Source organism: Arachis hypogaea, chromosome 2 (assembly GCF_003086295.3).
Source record: "Arachis hypogaea cultivar Tifrunner chromosome 2, arahy.Tifrunner.gnm2.J5K5, whole genome shotgun sequence".
Taxonomy (NCBI): domain Eukaryota; kingdom Viridiplantae; phylum Streptophyta; class Magnoliopsida; order Fabales; family Fabaceae; genus Arachis; species Arachis hypogaea.
The window spans coordinates 102,895,785-102,914,423 of record NC_092037.1 but is presented as its reverse complement, the minus strand read 5'-3'; the positions used below and the strand labels follow the sequence as shown (position 1 = coordinate 102,914,423).

Sequence of the window (18,639 nt, the reverse complement as noted above, 5' to 3'; positions counted from 1 at the left end):
ATCGTTTAAACAAAATTGATGCATTCAAAATTCAAGAAATTATTTGGATATGGATGATATCTGTGAAGTTTTTTTTATGAGTAAACACCTAATTCAATTCTTGTTTTTTTTATGGACATTGCGATTTTTATCTAAAAAAATAACAAATCGATTTCTGTCTCATACTTTTATAAAACGTCGCGGTCTTTTTTTTATCTTCCCTGACTAAAGCAGATGAAAATTGTCTACATGTCAATTAACGTTGTTGATGTAGAAGTTAACACTCTGTTAAGTTTCACATTGGACATTAAAAAATGGATAAGGATCCATATGTCCCGCTTTAGAAACATAAAATTACGTCGTTTTTGGGTTTGAATCCATGTTCCATTAAGAATGGACATGGGTCGATCTGTCCCACTTTAGAAACATAAAACTACGTCATTTTTGGGTTTCAATCCATGTTCCATTAGGGAATGGACACGGGTCGATCTGTCCCGCTTTAGAAACCAAAACTTTACAAATTTACCACAATAAATCTTATTTTACAAATTCACCACGATAATTCTTATTTCATTCATTATCAAAAGTATTGTTCACAACTCAACTCTAGAAAATAACAAAATTTAACTATCGAAATTCTATACAGTTGCTCTTAACAAGCTTGCAATTATAATCCCACCAAGAAATGCTAACAAATTAAACCCATACATAATACATCTAATTTCACCTATTTTCAATCTACACTCATGTAACTGATCTTCCAAACCAATTAATCTTTCTTCCAACTCATTAACTTTGTTATCCACCACATAACCATGACCTTCCAATCGATTCTGCTTCTGCTTTGATGCCCAAGACAACCTTATTATCATCCTCACCACATGAAGTAATATAATCATCTAATCATGCAAAGAAGTTGCAATGCCATTTTTCAGTTTACGAAAATGTTTAACATTTATTAGCATCTATGGAATAGAAATTAAAAACCAAAAATTAGCTAAACGTTAAATAAGTACCTTGAAATATGGGCAGTGAAAGAATAATATGTCTGAATTCTTCATCGTCCCTGAGAATTCATTTTCTTTTTCTCGGAGCTCCAACGCTCCCACTAGAATTCAAGTTCCAGCCTGAATTGTCTCTACTTCGTTGATTTGATGATGAACAACACTCTCCACTACCAATCATGGTCTCCTAGGGTTTATATTTGGGTTGAGAGAAGAGTGAGAGTTAGCTGCATAGAATCACTTTCAAACCATTTTGTTTCAGTGAAGATTAAAAACAACGTAGTTTTGGTTTCTAAAGCAGGACAAATCGACCTCTATCCATTTCCTAATGGAACATGAATTGAAACCCAAAAACGACATAATTTTAGGTTTTTAAAGCGGAACAGATCGATCCTGTCTATTCTCTAATGAAACATTGATTAAAACCCAAAATGACGTAGTTTTAGGTTTTTAAAGCAGGACAGATTAATTTCTGTCCATTTTCTAGTGGCCAACGTAAAACTTAATAGAATGTTAACCTCCATATTAGCAACATTAACTACTTAACTGACACATAGACAATTTCCATCTATTTTAATTAGGGAAAATGATGAAAGATTCACAACGTCTCACAAAAATATGAAATAAAAATTAATTTGTCCTTTATTTTTGAACAAAAATCACAACGTCTATAAAAAAAAAAAGACCGAATTAGGTATTCATTCCTCTTTTTATTATCAGTTTTGATTGAATAGTAGATATAGAACAGTGTCTGATTCTCGATGGACGAGCTTAGTGTGTATATATTTGTGTTGGAAAATATAATTGATTTCTTAATAAGATAAATTAGTCAGACTTTTGATAACAATAAGGTCCGAGTATATACCTAAAGACAAAAGAAGAAAAAAAAATGCATGATTTTAAAATAAAATCCCCAATATTAGCTTTCTGAATCCCTAGTAAACAAGTCCATTATATTATTTATTCCCTTCACTAATATAATCTAAGTATGGAAGTAGACATCCAATAATAATAATAATAATAATAATAATAATAATAATAATAATAATAATAATAATAATAATAATAATTAGGTTTGCGATCAAAGAGGGTCTAGCTATGATGAAGGTAAAGTGGTCATTTGACATCTCAAGCCTTGACCCAATAAAAATTATTAGAATCAAATGTTCATTTGATTATCAAATTAATAATTAGTTATTAACAATAATATATAAGAAAAAAAATGAATGAAAAAAAAATAAAAAAAAAAAAAGAAAAAGAGAGAATTTTTTAATTAAAAAAATTATTTTAATTACAATAAAAGAATAATATATAATATATTTTAGTTGTAATATTAGTAACATATATAATATATAATAGATTTTTCATACTATGTTGAAAGTAAGCATGATAAATTGATATAAAAAAATAACAGAGACTTAATATGTTTGTGCAGGTAATATTACAATTCAAAATAATCAAAAGCTACGACACCATATTAATTAATTAACTGGTGAAACAAATACAAGAAGATTGTAAATATGCATGTGTAGCTTTACATAGTGATGCAAAACCAAGTGCTTGACCACTTGAATTGTTACAATTAAGAAGTATCTATTTGCACCTTCTAGAGGACGGAAACAGATGCTAATTGATTGCAATAAAATATATTTCATGTACTAATGATTAGTCAAGGACAAAGGCAACGGATCGGAGGCAGATTCGTGACTTGGACCATATGTAATTACTAGGGGATAAAGTTCACTTCTGCTTGTTGTTAATTAATTTTAATTGAAATTTTACATGCATATATAAGAATCAAGGTAATTACGTGGCTTTTTAAGCGATTAAGAATTATTGAAGATGATGAAGGCAATTGAAGTGCGTAAGCTAAGCATTAGTTTCGGGTTGGTTACGTTTTCAGTTATGAGCTATAGACTCGCTACATGTTTGTGTTTAATTTGGACCATAATCACAATAATGGATCATCTAGCTAAGCAACACCAGCAACTAATTGCACTATGCATGCTCCCTCTTTCCATTCTACTATTCTCTTGAATGTTCTTTTTTCTCTTCTTCCTACAACATAACATGGAGGCCCTCTTGAGGCTTGGATCTAAATCTTCTGATGCATTTCGTCGAGAAGGCCAATCTTGGTAATTTTATTTCGATTAATTGTTACAGACATGAGAATCACAGATCAAAATGTATGTTAAAATGCTCAATATCCATAGTCCAATATGTGTTAATTTTGTAGGCATTGTACAACGGGGCTCCCAAGTGATCTTACCATTGAAGTAGGCCAAGTAACTTTTTTCCTCCACAAGGTGCATGCCAAATATGCTTTAATTTCATGCAACACCTTATGTTTGTTCATTAATATGTAAAGCTTGATGCACGCATGCAGTTCCCATTGCTTTCTAGAAGTGGATTGCTCAAGAAACTCATCAATGACTCCTCCAAGGAGGAGGAAGGAGCAAGCTGTGTTTTGCAACTCCATGATGTCCCCGGAGGAGACAAAACATTCGATCTTGTAACAAGGTTTTGCTATGGCGTACTAATCGAAGTCGTGGCTTCTAATGTAGTACCTCTAAGATGTGCAGCAGAGTATCTAGAAATGAATGAAAACTATGGGGAATCCAACCTCATTGGACATACAGAGTCTTTTCTCAATCAAGTTCTCAGCAATTGGCTAGACACAATAAAAGCTCTGCAATCATGTGAAGAGGTTATGTCTTATGCACAACAACTCAACATAGTTTCCAGATGCATTGATTTCTTGACCCTCAAGGCATGTCCCGACCCTAAGCCCACAATGGCTGAAGCTGATTCCTTGAATGAAAAAGATAAATCACAAACCAAAGGTGATGATTGGTGGTATGAGGATCTATCATTGTTGAGTTTACCACTATACAAGAGACTAATTTTGTCCCTCGAAGCAAAAGGTATGAAACCTGAGAATATTGCAGGGTCCTTGATACGTTATATTACAAGATATGTACCCTTGATGAATAGGCAATCAAGCTTCAAGGAAAAGAACAACAACAATGATGTGAATCAAGGGACAAATTCTGAAGCAGATCAAAGAGATATGGTTGAAGAAATTGTGGGAATGCTTCCAAGTAAGAAAGGTGTAACACCTTCCAAGTATTTGCTTAGAATGCTAAGAACAGCTATGCTTCTGCATGCAAGTCAGTCATGCATAGACACTTTGGAGAAAAGGATTGGCTCTCAACTTGAACAAGCCATTCTTGTTGATCTTCTGATTCCAAACATGGGGCAACCGGCTGAGACACTTTACGATACAGATTGCATTCAGAGGATTATAGATCATTTTCTGTCCATATACTTGCCTGCAACTGCATCAACTACTCCGTGCATAAGCATGCATGAAGAAGGGCCATTGGCGAGTGCAGCTGATTCACTAACACCTATGACAATAGTAGCCAACTTGGTAGATGCATATCTTGCTGAGGTAGCTCTTGATGTAAATTTCAAATTGCCAAAGTTTCAGGCCCTTGCAACTGCAATTCCAGAATATGCTAGGCCTATAGATGATGGTTTATATCATGCTATAGATGTGTATCTCAAGGTAACACCATGTTGCAATCTAAATATACATGGTGATATATATGTTGATATTTATAATGTAACACATTGGTCTATGACAACTAATACAGGCACATCCTTGGCTAGTTGATTCGGAGAGGGAGCAATTCTGTAGACTCATGAACTGCCAAAAGCTGTCATTGGAAGCAAGCACACATGCAGCACAAAATGAGAGATTGCCACTCAGAGTAATTGTGCAGGTCCTCTTCTTTGAACAGCTTAGACTCAGAACATCAATATCTAGCTGGTTATTTGATGACACAAATAACTTTGAGAACGCACAACAACAAAACAGCCTTAATGGAAATAATCTTGGCCATCTAAGGAGTGCGAATAATGGTCAAGTAGACCCTTCACAGCAACAAGGTGGTGGAAACTTGAGGGAACGTGTCTCAGAGCTTGAAAAGGAATGCACCTGTATTAGGAAAGAGCTCCATAAGCTAGCTAAGAGTAAGAGAGGTTGGAACATTTTCCAAAGAATCTTCTTTAGAAAAAGGTCTTGCTAGTGTTGCAATATCAACATATATGATGTACTATTGCGCCGACTGAGAATGGAAAAAAAATCAACTTTTAAATATCCTAAGTGCATCATGTAAAAAAAAGAAATTGTTCGCGTTGCCTTTTTCTTAACTTAATTCTCATGAAAAATAGGCCTAATGCATGGGTTTCAAAGTGGGTTTTAATTTTTGCCGCAAAAAGTGTTATTGTATTAGTAAGATACACGGGTGATGAGGGGATGATGGCTACTGCGTCCACTACTGATTCAGGAGCTTCGAGCTTCGAAGATGATGTCGACGATCAGAGCTCCGCCTCGCCGGGATGCTTCCGATCATCTTGTTGGTTTGCTGAGGAAAAGCTGCTGCAATGGAGAGGGAAACGCAGGTTTGATTTCCGGGTCGGGTTGTGGGCTTGGAGATTCTTTGGGTCTGGGCCAGTATTGGCCTGGGTCCCTGACAAAAAAAAAAAAAAAAAGACTCAGTCCCTCTCCACCCTCCACTCTCTTTCTCACAGCCGCTCAGCTCCTCCACGTCGTCAGGCATCAGCGGCGTTATCCACCCTCCAAGGTCTAGTCTCTCACTCTCTCTCTCGACCCTTACTCATTCACTCACTCCCACGATTCTAGGGGTGTGCAAAAAAATCTAGATTATGGATTTTAAATCCAATCCAAACCAAACTATTTAAAAAAATCAGTTAAATAAAAAAAATCTAAATCAAATTGCATCAATTTTATAGTTTAGTTTTTTAATTCAAACCATTTAACCAATTTAAATCCGGATCTGGATCCGACTCTTCCCTCTTGGTCTTCTCATCATCTAAACTCAGCTGCCGGCGCTTATTGTCTCCGCCGCAGCTGGCACTGCAGCAGGCAGCTGGCACTGCAGCAGGCAGCTGGCAGTGGCACTGCAGTTTCGTATCTTCCGCCGCCACCACGCGTCGCGTCTCTGGTCGTAGCTTTCGCCTCTTTGGATCGTTGTCGCACCGCTGCTCTGTTCCGCCGTGTTTTGTTCTGCCGTCCGCCTTTCCTCGTCGTGACCAGCTCTGTTCTTCTCTGTTCTCTGGGTACCCTCGCCTTTCCTCAAGGTTCTTCTCTGTACTCTGTTCCGCCGTCTTCTGTTCTTTGCATTTCCTTGATGGGTTCTACCGTTCCAAGGGTGTAGAGAATTTGAGTTTGCATCTGTGATATTAGTTTATGAATCAAGAATCCTTATGAATGGTTCAATAATGCTTAATTGCTTAGCTTTGTGAAATTAGTCAGAAATGATAAACTGGTAACATATATAGTTCCTGAAACAAGTAACTGTGGACATATTTATGATGCTATAATGCTATAACTAAGTGGGCCACGAAGCAGGCAGCAACTCGCCCAGGTTCGTGGTCGTCTCTTCCTGGCCTCGCTATTGCCGCCGTTGTGAGTCCCTGTCTTCCCCCGGTTCCCACTTTTCCAATTTTCACTAGTTCCTCCCTTTCCTAGTTCACAGCTTTTTGTCTTCTTCTTCACCCAATCAATTCATTTTCCAGTTTGCTATAATTTTAATAATGAAGTTTTTTTAGGTTTTGAATTTTTGATAAGCTAATTAATTTTTTTTGCTGTTGCTGTAATTGTAATTATAAAGTTGATTTAGGTGTAGTTCTAGTGTTGTTGCTGTAATTGTAATAATTAAGATGATTTTAGGTTTTAAAATTTAGATAAGCTGGTTAATTTTCCATCTTGCTGTTGCTGTGATTGTAATGTTGTTCCTGTAATTATAAAGTTGATTTAGGTGTAATTGTAATGTTATTGTAATGTTATTGCTGTAATTGTAATCATAAAATTGATTTTAAGTTTTGAATTTTAGATATACTAATTAATTTGCCATTTTGCTGTAATTGTAATGTTGTTGGCTGTTGCTCTTGCTCTTGCTCTTGCCCTTGCCCTTTTATATATTTTTTTTTTAAATTATGAACAGGTCAACCTATTCAACCTCTAATCCACCAATTCAACCTGTAATCCACCAGTTGAATGAGTGACCCCATTATTCAGTCATATGATCGGTTCAATTACTGGTTCAGTCTGATAATTATGCTCCGAATCTCAAGTAAATTATTTGGTTGTAATTTATTTGTTTTCTGTATCAGAAAATTTTTACCACAACTCAGCAAGCTCTAAAATTCTGAAATATGATAAATTATAACATGATAAAATTAGAAGCAAATACGTTGAACTGAACTCGGACTATATTTATCCATATAGAAATTAGGTACATTTTCATACTTTATAGTTTTTATTTTTACTCTTTTGGAACTGAAAATGAACAATGTCCAAGTTAAGCTGGATTCCGTAAATGCTATATATATATATATATATATATATATATATATATATGATTTCTGAATTCTGAGGCCTGTAATACCGGTAGCATTCTGAATTTCTAATTAAATAGATATTTAATGCTTTGGTGTGTAGAACTCGTGGTTCTCTCTTCAATCAGTGATGACAAATTTTTTGAGATCTAACGGTGGCAATATCTGTTGGCAGGATGGTTTTTGACATTATTTGCAGTGGGAGGGACAAGATTGAAAATCCGAGCAGGTGCGATGCTTAGTTGCTATATGATTAGTTCATTTGAATTCTTATTTTGACTTGTTTAAGTACGGACAACACTACTGTTAAACTTTTTTATTTTAATTGAATTATGAATTAAAATGTTCTAATTTTAGTTTTTCCCTTTCCCCAAACTAGGATTGGTTAACAGTGGTTCCTGAGCTCAAACTAGGAGCCAAAGTAGAACAAGAGTTAGTGTGGCCATCAGAAGAACAACTAGGCGGCGGCAGCTGCACCAACACATGGCCTAATTGCTCAGTCGCAACAAACCCCGAAATAGGCCGAGCTTGAACGGTAAAATACAGCGTTGCATTTGCTGGAAAAGCCCAATAATGAGGATGGTTCACAACACTATCACTGGAAGAAGCAGCAGTGCCAGGTAACTTTTTCATAGATCCGTCAATTAAGGCCCATTTGGCCATTTTAAATAGCAACAAGGAGACGAGGAATTCACAAAAACGTGTTTTTATTGCTTGTTACTTTTTAGAATGCAAAGTTGACAAAAAGCATTCATATTAGTCATTACATAATTCATTGGTAATGGCAAAAATGATTAATCATGTTTGAGCATTGAGCATTCTTGATTGGCATGAATAAGGCTACGCAATCTCTGAAATGGGTTCTGTTGGAATTCATTGATAAATGTAAGGACTTGAGATCCTTCAAGAAAATTCATGCACAATTATTGACCTCTGCCCTTGTTTCCAATGACTTGGTTGTCGCCAAAGTTGCAAATCTTTTTGGTAAACATGTCACCAATGTTCATTACACCAGCAATTACTTGAAGCAATTGGATTGGAGCTTGAGCTCCTTCCCTTGCAACCTGTTCATTTCCAGCTATGCTTCTTCCCACTCACCCAGGGCTGCAATTATTGTCTATAGATGGGTTTTCAAAAATGGGTTTGTTCCTGATGTGTTCACTGTCCCAGCTGTTTTGAAATCATGTGCTCGATTCTCTGGGATTTTTGAGCTTAGGCAGTTGCATGCAGTGGTAGTTAGGAACGGTTTGTGGTGTGACATGTATGTGCAGAACAGTCTTGTGCATGTGTACAACATTTGTGGGGACAATGCTAGTGCTTGCAAGGTGTTTGATGAGATGCCTATTAGAGATGTGGTGTCTTGGACTGGTTTGATATCTGGGTCTGTGAAGGCTGGGTTGTTTGATGATGCCATTGCATTGTTTTTGAGAATGGATGTGGAGCCTAATTTGGCAACTATTGTTAGCATATTTGGGGCTATTGGGAAACTGGGTCGTTTAAATTTAGGGAAAGGGGTTCATGGGTTGGTAGTTAAATGTCCATATGGGAAGGAATTGGTGGTAGACAATGCATTGATGGATATGTATATGAAGTGTGAGTCTGTTGCTGATGCAAGGCAAGTGTTTGATGAGATGCCTGAGAAGGACATTATTTCTTGGACTAGTATGATAGGTGGATTGGTGCGATGTCAATTTCCAAATGAGTCACTTAACCTGTTCTATGAAATGCAGGCATCAGGTTTTGAGCCTGATGGGGTTATACTGACCAGTGTTCTTTCTGCTTCCGCAAGTCTTGGGCTGCTTGAATATGGCAGATGGGTCCATGAATACATTGATTGCAGCTGCATCAAACAGGATGTTCATATAGGAACAGCATTGGTTGACATGTATGCAAAATGTGGTTGCATAGAGATGGCGCAGCGTGTCTTCAATGATATGCCTTCTAAGAATATCAGAACTTGGAATGCCTTTATAGGTGGCCTAGCAATAAATGGACATGGACAAGAAGCATTGAAACAATTTGAAGAGTTGATTGAATCTGGGACCAGGCCTAATGAGGTGACGTTTTTGGCCATTTTCACAGCATGCTGCCATTCCGGCCTGGTCGATGAAGGTCGTCGGCTTTTCAATCAGATGACGAGTCCAAGTTACAATATTTCACCGTGGTTAGAACACTATGGATGCATGGTTGATTTGTTCTGCAGGGCTGGGTTGGTGGGGGAAGCTATGGAGTTGATAAAGACAATGCCAATGCCGCCCGATGTGCAGATCCTAGGAGCTCTCTTAAGTGCCTGCAGTACATATGAAAATGTTGGATTCTCCCAAGAAATGTTAAAATCACTTCAAAATTTTGAATACCAAGATAGCGGTATATACGTTCTTCTATCGAATCTATATGCAGCGAGCAAGAAATGGACCGAGGTGAGAAGCTTGAGGAGACAGATGAAAAAGAAAGGAATAAACAAGGTTCCAGGTTCTAGCATTATAAGAGTGGATGGTAAAAGCCATGAATTTTTAGTTGGAGATAATGACCATCCTCAAAGTGAGGATATACGTGTAGTGTTAAACACACTTGCGAATCAAATCGATACCCTTTCTTGATTATTGTCTTAGGCTTGGTTTATGTTTGTCGGTTTCTATTTGTATAGGCTTTGTTTATGGTCTTTGATCAATGAAATTTTGACAACGAAAAACTGGTGGAGGTCTATGAATTTATTTCTAGCAAAAGTTATAAAATAAAATCAGGGATTCCTGCTAATATGGCCCTTGTCTTTTTCCACAATTCGTGTTTTTCTTGGAAGAATTGTACAATTTATGTGGAATCATGACTATGATTATTATAGTAAAATCAACTATCATCAAGTGTACGCAAGAGAAAATATACACTAATGTTGCAGACTTCTTTATTGATTGCACTTTGAGTGGTAGAAATTGAAAAAGACTTGCTTGAATAAAAACAACTTAGTCGTGATTTATATTTCCGAGTAATGGACATGCGAATCCAAGACTTGAAATAAATAAATAACTGAAATTGTTGACATGGTTCACTGAAAATCATAGCTTTGTTAAATGAAGATCATGTTTAGTTATGCAGATACTATTTTCTTGGACAACACTAAGTGCATTACTATCCACTAAAGTGATCTAATAGCCACATTTAAATGATAGGAGATTAAATTTTTTTAAGCTTCAAATTTAACTTTTTAATATCTTAAGTACATGATGTAGTTAAACTGGTCATCTTGTTCTTTATGAGATGTTTCCTTTTGTGGGAAGTTTTGTTTTTTTTTTTTTTTTTTTTCTGAAAAAAATTGGCCTTACCTTTTTTCTTAACCAAACTCATTCCTATCATAAAAAAATAGCCCTATTGGGCTTCAAAGTGGGTTTTAGTTTTTTACACCAAAAAGTGTTATTGTATTGGTTTACTTGTCCCTTATTTGTGACTCTTCATTCTTCAACTTTCTTTAGGCCAAGTAGGAACTGGGAAAGTTTCGTATTTTAGCAATTATTTGTCTGTGCACACTGCAGACAATACAATTGACATGGGCATAACTTTCATAATGTTAAATACTTAAATATAATTCCACACTTTCTGCAACTCGTTGGATATATATATTTGTGGCCCTTCCAACTCAACAAACTCCAAATGACGGTTGGGAATTTGAGTTGCTTAATTGACAAGTTAGTTAGTTAGTTACTGGATAAAGCTGAGTTAGTTATACCAACCAACTGTCACTTGCACTAAGTGTATCTTTTTTCTTTTTGGTTGCCCACGGATTCCTCCAACCCGACAGGTCAAGAACTAATCCGTCATGGATCTGAGCTCCATTTAAGGGTCTGCCGCTAGCCAATGAGTTACTACATGCACAAGGCGCGATTCGAACCCCCAACACTTGCTTAAGTGGACGAGTGAGCTGACCACTCACCACTCAACCAGCCCAAGTTAGTTCTACATTAGCTATTTTTAATCATGTATAAAACTTTATTCATTGATTTAGTACAATCAGAAGCTCATTTAATTGTATTATATCAATGAATATACTTCATCTAATACAATCATGTACATTTAGTGATGCAATCTTTTATTTTTAATTATTAATGTCGAAAACCAATCACTATTCAGTTGGAAAGTTTGAGCTTTTCATAGTACCTTAAAAGGAATGGCTTATGTTGTTTTGGTTGCTAAGGACATTCACTTTTTGAATCCTTATAAATGCAGAGTTTTCTTTATAATAAGTCGAGTAAATGCATCAATCAATTAATTAATTATTTTCTTTATTATATAATATGATAGTATATTGATCCCCACTCCCTCCAACAACCAAAGCAAGAAGCAGGAAGCACCATGTGACAATCTCATTGGAAGGGAAAAAAAAAAAAAGAAAAAAGAAAGAGGGGCAATGTTCTGTTTACAGAAAAGGATAAAACCAAAGTACAAAAGAAGGAACAGCACTATGCTCTGTTACATAATTGGACTATTGCATTTTTGCATATACCAAAATGCTGTATATGGTGAAGCATGAAGATAAGATTGCTGTTTAATACAAGAAGATCTTCCTTATCCAAGATATATACAAGAGAGAATTGATCAGAAACCGTAGAAAAGGGAATATAATTTGACACACTAGGATACATAATGCAAGTCCTTTTAACTTAAGAAAACAAATGTGAGGCAGAATATGTAAACCAATGTTTACCTAACAATGAAATAGTGGTTGATAGCTACTCTACATGCTAGCGGTCCAAGATGTGGATGTTTGCCCAAACTATCACTGCATATCACACAATCATCCTTTTATCCTTTAGTCCCTTTGCCGTTACTAGATTCTTTTAATTTCAAGCAAAAACTTTGTACCACAAAACAACAACTTTCAACTAACCTACTCTTGCTTCTTCCCATATAATCCTATGCTCAAACATGAATAATTCTATGTTGTCTATACCCTTAATTCAAAACTTTATTATATTTCAATGCAACAACTAGCTTAGTTTCTGTTAAAACATTTGATAAGTTCTCTTGCAGAACACAGAACAGTTGTATCCACTGCCATCAACATCTTTAGAGTGTTGTATATATAGGACCTTGATGTTTCAAATTTTTGTTCTTCCTTGGCATGCAATGTTTCAGTTGAGCATGGCTTCAAATCAAAACATGATTACCAATACAAACTACTCGAGCTTTTTATCGAATTAGAGACCCCAAAAATGTACAAAGAAGTTGTTTCAACAACTGGCAATTTGAAAGAAGATACCGGGGACCAACAACATCAATGTATTGGGAATGCTATGATAATATGTCCTTAGACGCATGTGGCACATGATCACTTCATTTCTAGTTTGGATCCCATGTGGCCTTTGCTTAACACATGGCAATGTCATGTTTGATAGGATGTATAGGGCCTACAAACTTTTTCTTATTAATAAATCTTTTATGTATATTAATTAAACCATCTATTTCTTATATCAGAATTCACAAGTAATAGTAAAAGCTATTAAAAAGAGTGTCATGCTATCTTGAACATGTATTGGTATGCAAAGTTTGCCTAATTAGGCTGAGGGAAGAAATTTCATTTCTATACATATAAATTTAACACATTATACTTTATCATCTTAATTGAACTTGGCAAGATTCGAAAGTAAATAAGTGCATTCTAAATAAAAATTAATGCAACTAAATTTTATTGTGATAATACAGAATCACATTTATCACTCATATCGTCTTTTGTTTTATTGATAAGACAAGCTTCTCTATATGCCTCAGATTAACATATGATTCTATCAAATTTTCCATAATCTTAAACAACATATTCCAAGTTAATCAAACAACTTATTAGAATATAAAGTAAAATCGCATTCAGAAATGTAAGATTCACAAAAAAAGATGTGGTGCTAAATTAATACAGTAAATTTTGAGCGACTCTTCTTACTGTCAATCATTTATGTAAATATAAAATAGCAAATTTGTATTCATGTAAAAAATATCTAAATTGTACTCCCACTCAAGTATTGGTCTGAATCACAACCGTTGAAATTTGAAAGCAGTTACTTCAAGACAAGCAATGAACATGATTGTTGCACTATCTGTCCCATTCTAAAATTATTAACACTTGATCCTGTTCAAGTTGGACTATATTCTGCATGAACACCTTCCCCACCTCTTCCCAAGCCATGCATTGTGTCCTCTGTTTGTCTCTCTTCTTTTCCAAATAGCAGTTCTTTGTTTACAAATTTAATGAAGTGTTTTTGTGTGGTTGAAGTTGAAACTTTGCCAAGTCAAACAAAAATTACTTGAATAAAAAATATACTGTCAAAGGTACGCTGAAGAGTGGTTGAAAGGTAAAATTAGTTAACATGGAGTAATACTAATAACTAAAAAGGTACTTACAAGTTACAAATTGAGAGGAAATCATAGTTTCACATGAAGGGAGAACAAAGTACTTTCACATTTTTCAGGTCAATCACAAGTACTTTACAAAAGAAGTTCACCACCAAATAAAAGAGGCTAGAATACTGATATAACACTATAGCTTCTTCCACCTCCAAAATTCTATTCCTAGTCTCATATCTTCCGTGCAGATTAAGAAATTGCAGCTACCTTGACATGTCATACTCCTGAGGATAAGCAAGTTGTTGTTCCATCTGCCAGCTTAACTTGGAAGCAACACCTTCATGACAGGGAACATACTCCTGTGAAACAAAGAATATTATTTCATCTTCTGCCTAATTAAATACATTCTCTCTTACTACAGTAATAAATGTCACACTTTTAAGGTTTAAATATACTAAATCTATCAACTTGCAACGAAATGAGGTTATAGATAAAACATGGTAGCAGTAATATAGTTAATTAGTTATATGTGTTGCTATGAGAAATCACCTCCAATTTCTTGACAAGCTCTTTTGCTGTTGGTGCTGATACAATTATATGGCGAGCATTTGGACTAATAAACCCTTCTTCCACAGCTTTGTCAATGAATGACAACAAGGAATTAAAGTATCCATCAACATTTACTAACCCCACCTACAGGTTGAAAAGTATCAAATCTAGTTAGGCAACTTTGTAGACTTGAGCTTATAGTAATTTATAGTAATAGAGTTTCCAATTAAATGGGAAAAGTGAAGTATTATTACTGGTTTGTCATGAATCCCAAGTTGAGCCCATGTTATGACTTCAAGAAGCTCCTCTAGAGTCCCATAACCACCTGCATGTAACTTCCATGAGCTTTTCAACAACTTAAAAAGAGAAATTGGAATTCACTTTAGTATTAACTATTCTACATAAAGAGTGAATCCACTAAGAAAGTAAATACTAACTTAAATCCAACAAAGATTTTAATGTATAACACTAATTTTACTCATCAAATGTTTAAGCCAAAAATCCATTTTTCCTTATAAAGTGCAATGCATGCCATTATGGATTCGGTTCGTAGCTTGACAAGCCATTTTGCCTACCATTAAGATCAAGCTTTGATATATTTTTACTCTGTATATTGTGTAACAATGAACATAAACTCATCCACTTTTGGATTAAGTATAAAATCCACATTGAATAAGTTCACATTCTATCTAAAAAGTGAAAAAGTATGTGTCCAATTAATGTGCAAATCAAAATAAGTACCCAAAAAAAATTTTATTCCCATATTTTTGTCATCTAAGCAATAGAGTGATTAAGAGCTTTATCTTTGCGTGCCTCCTCTCTACTCTGTCACAAAAGCGCAGCACTCAAATACTCAGATTGATAACTACTAGAAAGAAAAAAACAAAAAGGTCTTAGAAAAGGATAAAGCATCATTCCAATTTCAGGTACAGGTGCTAATTAGAAACCTTATCATGTCAAAGTTCTTCATTTGAAAAAGGGTAAGGCTTTTGTACAATCACGTCATGGTTTGAAGTGAAAGGTAAAATTGGTATTCAACCAGAACCACAGATAAACCCATAGCAGCTCAAGTTCTTTGTTTTTGGCCAAAGATGGTTGAAAAGAGTGGCACCCTAATCAATCATCACAGTCATAGCATTGGAATATGTGAAAAAAAATAAAGTCACAGAGAAATTGTTTTTTTGGCAGCAGGGTCAAATTGAATTGAATATACATAACTGGCACAAAAAAGTTTTTTATTTATGATCCCCTTTTTTAAATCATGAAAAAACCTTGTCTACTTCTGGTTTCTTCAAAATGACTCATGAATAAGTCAGACCCAAAATAAGGAAAAAAAATGTCTTAACAAGTGAAGGAAGGACTAGTCCACATCCATTACTTATATATGGTTCGAAAATCATAAACAAGTACATAATATTAATACTAATATAGTTAATTAACTTGTCAACAACATTCATGATTAGGCGTGATAAGCTTTTTAATTTTTAATAATGTTAAGACCAAAAAAAAAAAAAAGAAAAGCATAACCGGTCTTGTTAAATGCTGAATATAAAAAGGGCGATAGACAGACACCAATTGGGAGACTTAGTCTTGAAAGTTGCATACACTGAGATACGGTCAGTGCTTACATGATAAAAGTAGAAAACTACAAGCACCATGATGTTTCTATTTTTTTATGTTTTATTTTTCTTCATATACCTTATATAGTTCTATTTTAATGAAACCAAATGAGTTTCTTTTTAAGGCTAACCTGGTAAGGCAATGAAAGCATCTGAATGCTTAGCCATCTCTGCTTTCCTTTGATGCATATCTGCTACTGCCTTTACTTCTCCCACTGTTTCACCAGTTAGCTGCAGAGTGTACCATTTTGCACAGTTGAGACAACAGAAAATAACAAGAAAGAAGAGCTGAATAGTTTAGTAGTTATGAGGTTTTTGAGAAAGAAAAATGTTTCTTAAACATGGTCATTATTGTATTTCAAGCCATATACTTGTCATTATTATTGGATAGAGTATGGAATTTAATCTGAGTTTAAATTCTAACCAATGACTATATGTTGGCACAAAGTACTATAGCTATGTTCAAATAATATTTTACTCATTTGGAGGATAGGTAATCCAATGCATGATGCATCTAATCTAGAAATGTTGACGTCAGGAATGTAATGTGCAGCCAAAGAGGTTGAAAACAAAAATAAAGTAATTAATTTTAATATACTACAGTACATTCCTCATGTAAAGTTTCATTATAGTAAAAGCCAATGAAGAAAAAACAAAAGAAATTGCAAGAAATTGAACAAAGGGCCAAGTTTTGAAATTGTCAAGAAGCTTATTTTGAACACAGAGGAACTGAGTAGGCTTTTAACTGAAAAATGAAGATACATAAGCAAGAAAAGCATAAGTAGAGGGTACACACATGAATGACATAGAAAGAATAAAAAAGGAACAAAATCTGAGTTCTACTCTCTCCTTGGTGTAGAGAAACATATAAAACTAAAAGAATAAAAATGGAAGAACAAGTAGGCATATTTTATTATGAGAAGCAAAAAGAGTAGAAGCTTTTTCTACTGCTGAAGCTGAAGCAGAAGCAGAAGCAGACATACCTCTCGAGGCATGAGCGTCTTGGGAATAACTCTGCAAAGAAATAGTAACATCACAAACAGTGTAAAAGAAGTAGAGACCAACCAACAAACAATCAAACATAGTTAGATGAATCATTGACTCTGATCCTTCTACCCTTTTTACCCCACATCTTTTGGGGGAAAAAAAGAGAAAGAGAAAGGAGAAAATAATCATAGAAACAGTGAATTGAAACAAAACTCAAAAAGAGTGTCATAGTGTCATACTCATACATACCCAATAACATGCCTTCCACCATCATGAACAGCTTGTGAAACCAAACCCATTAGACCAATGCTTCCACCTCCATAAACCAGATCAATGTTCCTTGAAACCTTGAGAGACATTTAACACAAATAATAAGCAAATGATAAGAGTGGCCATGATACTAAAATGATGACGACTAGCTCGTTTGGAAGAATATATTAGCATGAGTCTAGAAAAGAGAAAGAAGCTCAATCAGCAGAGGGAACTTTGTAAACTCGTAAAAGTGCTTAGCTAAGAAGCAATGATCTTGTCAACAGAGCTCAAAAACCCAAAGTGAATAAAAAAGCAAGCTTTTTAGAACCCCAGAAAAGAAAAAGGGGGTGTTTTTGATTGAAGAGAAGATTAAGGTAAATGTAGCAGTTTATGAGGTGAAAAGGGGTGATTCAGATTTACCAATTCATTGCCAAGTTGAATGGCAGCATCTTGGTAGGTACTCTTCTTGCCAGGGCTACTACCACAGAACACACAAACCCTCTTGAACTTTGACACCCTCTTCTCACCATTATTCTCCATTCTCTCTTCAACTCACAATAACAACGTAACGCTGCTGAAGCTAACAAATTTTAAGGATTGTTTTTTGCTGAACCTATCACTCATCCAATGTGTGACATGGAAAGAATCATCAGAATCATGATGTCATCATCATCATCATCAAGTTATTGAGTTCTATATATGTGTGTTGTTGTTGCTTCACTGAGTGAGCAAGAGGCAAGCACTCTTCTCTTCTCTTCTCTTCTCTTGTGTGCTCAAGTGCGCCCTCTCCTTCCTCTGCTTTCATGGCTTTATATAAACCGCCCCATTCACAAACACTGCCATGGCACGTGACTGCCACGCGTGGACCACTCTTTCATTTTTTTTTTTATTTAACATTCTCAATTTCTCACAAAAAATACAAACTTTTTATCAAAAGCTTTGTTTAGTTTACCCCCAAAGAGATTAGAGACTCAAGCTTATGAAAAACCCTAGTTTCTGAAAATCACGGAAATAATTTAAATATTTACTCTAATAAATAAGTTCCTAAAATGAGGTCTATAATAAATTACGAGAACGAAAAATTATAACTTAATTTGAATTGGCCAAATAGCCAATTTATTTATTATTTAAATAAGTGTTAAAAAATTTAAATATCTGTTTTATAAATATAATAATTTTTTGACTAATAATAAAATTTTAAATTAAATTTAGATTCGCAATGAATTAATGGATTAGACAACTTATATTATTTTGAGAGAGCAACAAATAAATATGAAAAGAAAACTTTATTGAGGTTGAATATAAGTTGGGGAAGTAATAGAAAATATAGAGTTATAATATAGATAGATAAAATGAGTGGGGGTGTGAGTGATATGATATAGAGAGTAGAGAGTAATTTGGGAGGCTTATCCAAAGAAAAATGAGTTAGTGATGGCCACTCAGTGCTCATAATAGTGCCAATTATGTATGTGCGCACTGCTTCATTCCCATTC

At 34.9% G+C, this 18,639-nt stretch overlaps 4 protein-coding genes across 5 annotated transcripts; 3 read left to right on the top strand and 1 right to left on the bottom strand.

Moving 5' to 3' along the window:
- Nucleotides 1-2,754: 2,754 nt before the first annotated feature.
- Nucleotides 2,755-5,146, top strand: LOC140176423 (BTB/POZ domain-containing protein At5g03250-like). The gene is made up of 4 exons (XM_072207566.1): nt 2,755-3,118; nt 3,220-3,289; nt 3,370-4,554; nt 4,643-5,146. The coding sequence occupies exons 1-4, from the start codon at nt 3,021-3,023 to the stop codon at nt 5,075-5,077; spliced, it is 1,788 nt and encodes a 595-aa protein (XP_072063667.1). The 5' UTR covers nt 2,755-3,020; the 3' UTR covers nt 5,078-5,146.
- On the top strand, nt 5,102-6,938 carry LOC140176424 (uncharacterized). Its single transcript, XM_072207568.1, has 2 exons — nt 5,102-5,635; nt 5,895-6,938. The coding sequence occupies exons 1-2, from the start codon at nt 5,212-5,214 to the stop codon at nt 6,227-6,229; spliced, it is 759 nt and encodes a 252-aa protein (XP_072063669.1). The 5' UTR covers nt 5,102-5,211; the 3' UTR covers nt 6,230-6,938.
- On the top strand, nt 6,013-10,169 carry LOC112760556 (pentatricopeptide repeat-containing protein At4g38010). 2 transcript variants are annotated; one of them, XM_025808126.3, is made up of 4 exons: nt 6,014-6,152; nt 7,019-7,147; nt 7,588-7,641; nt 7,792-10,169. In XM_025808126.3, exon 4 carries the CDS (start codon nt 8,243-8,245, stop codon nt 10,010-10,012), a length of 1,770 nt encoding a protein of 589 aa, XP_025663911.1. In that variant the 5' UTR covers nt 6,014-6,152; nt 7,019-7,147; nt 7,588-7,641; nt 7,792-8,242; the 3' UTR covers nt 10,013-10,169. The 2 variants fall into 2 exon arrangements, with proteins under 2 accessions (XP_025663910.1, XP_025663911.1); XM_025808125.3 differs by lacking the exon at nt 7,019-7,147 and having other exon boundaries at nt 6,013-6,152.
- Nucleotides 10,170-13,737: 3,568 nt separating this feature from the next.
- LOC112760540 (cytokinin riboside 5'-monophosphate phosphoribohydrolase LOG3) lies at nt 13,738-18,639 on the bottom strand. Its single transcript, XM_025808124.2, has 7 exons — nt 17,567-18,639; nt 17,144-17,241; nt 16,891-16,921; nt 16,039-16,138; nt 14,543-14,613; nt 14,289-14,432; nt 13,738-14,098 (listed from the first exon to the last, which is right to left on the bottom strand). The coding sequence occupies exons 1-7, from the start codon at nt 17,684-17,686 to the stop codon at nt 14,003-14,005; spliced, it is 660 nt and encodes a 219-aa protein (XP_025663909.1). The 5' UTR covers nt 17,687-18,639; the 3' UTR covers nt 13,738-14,002.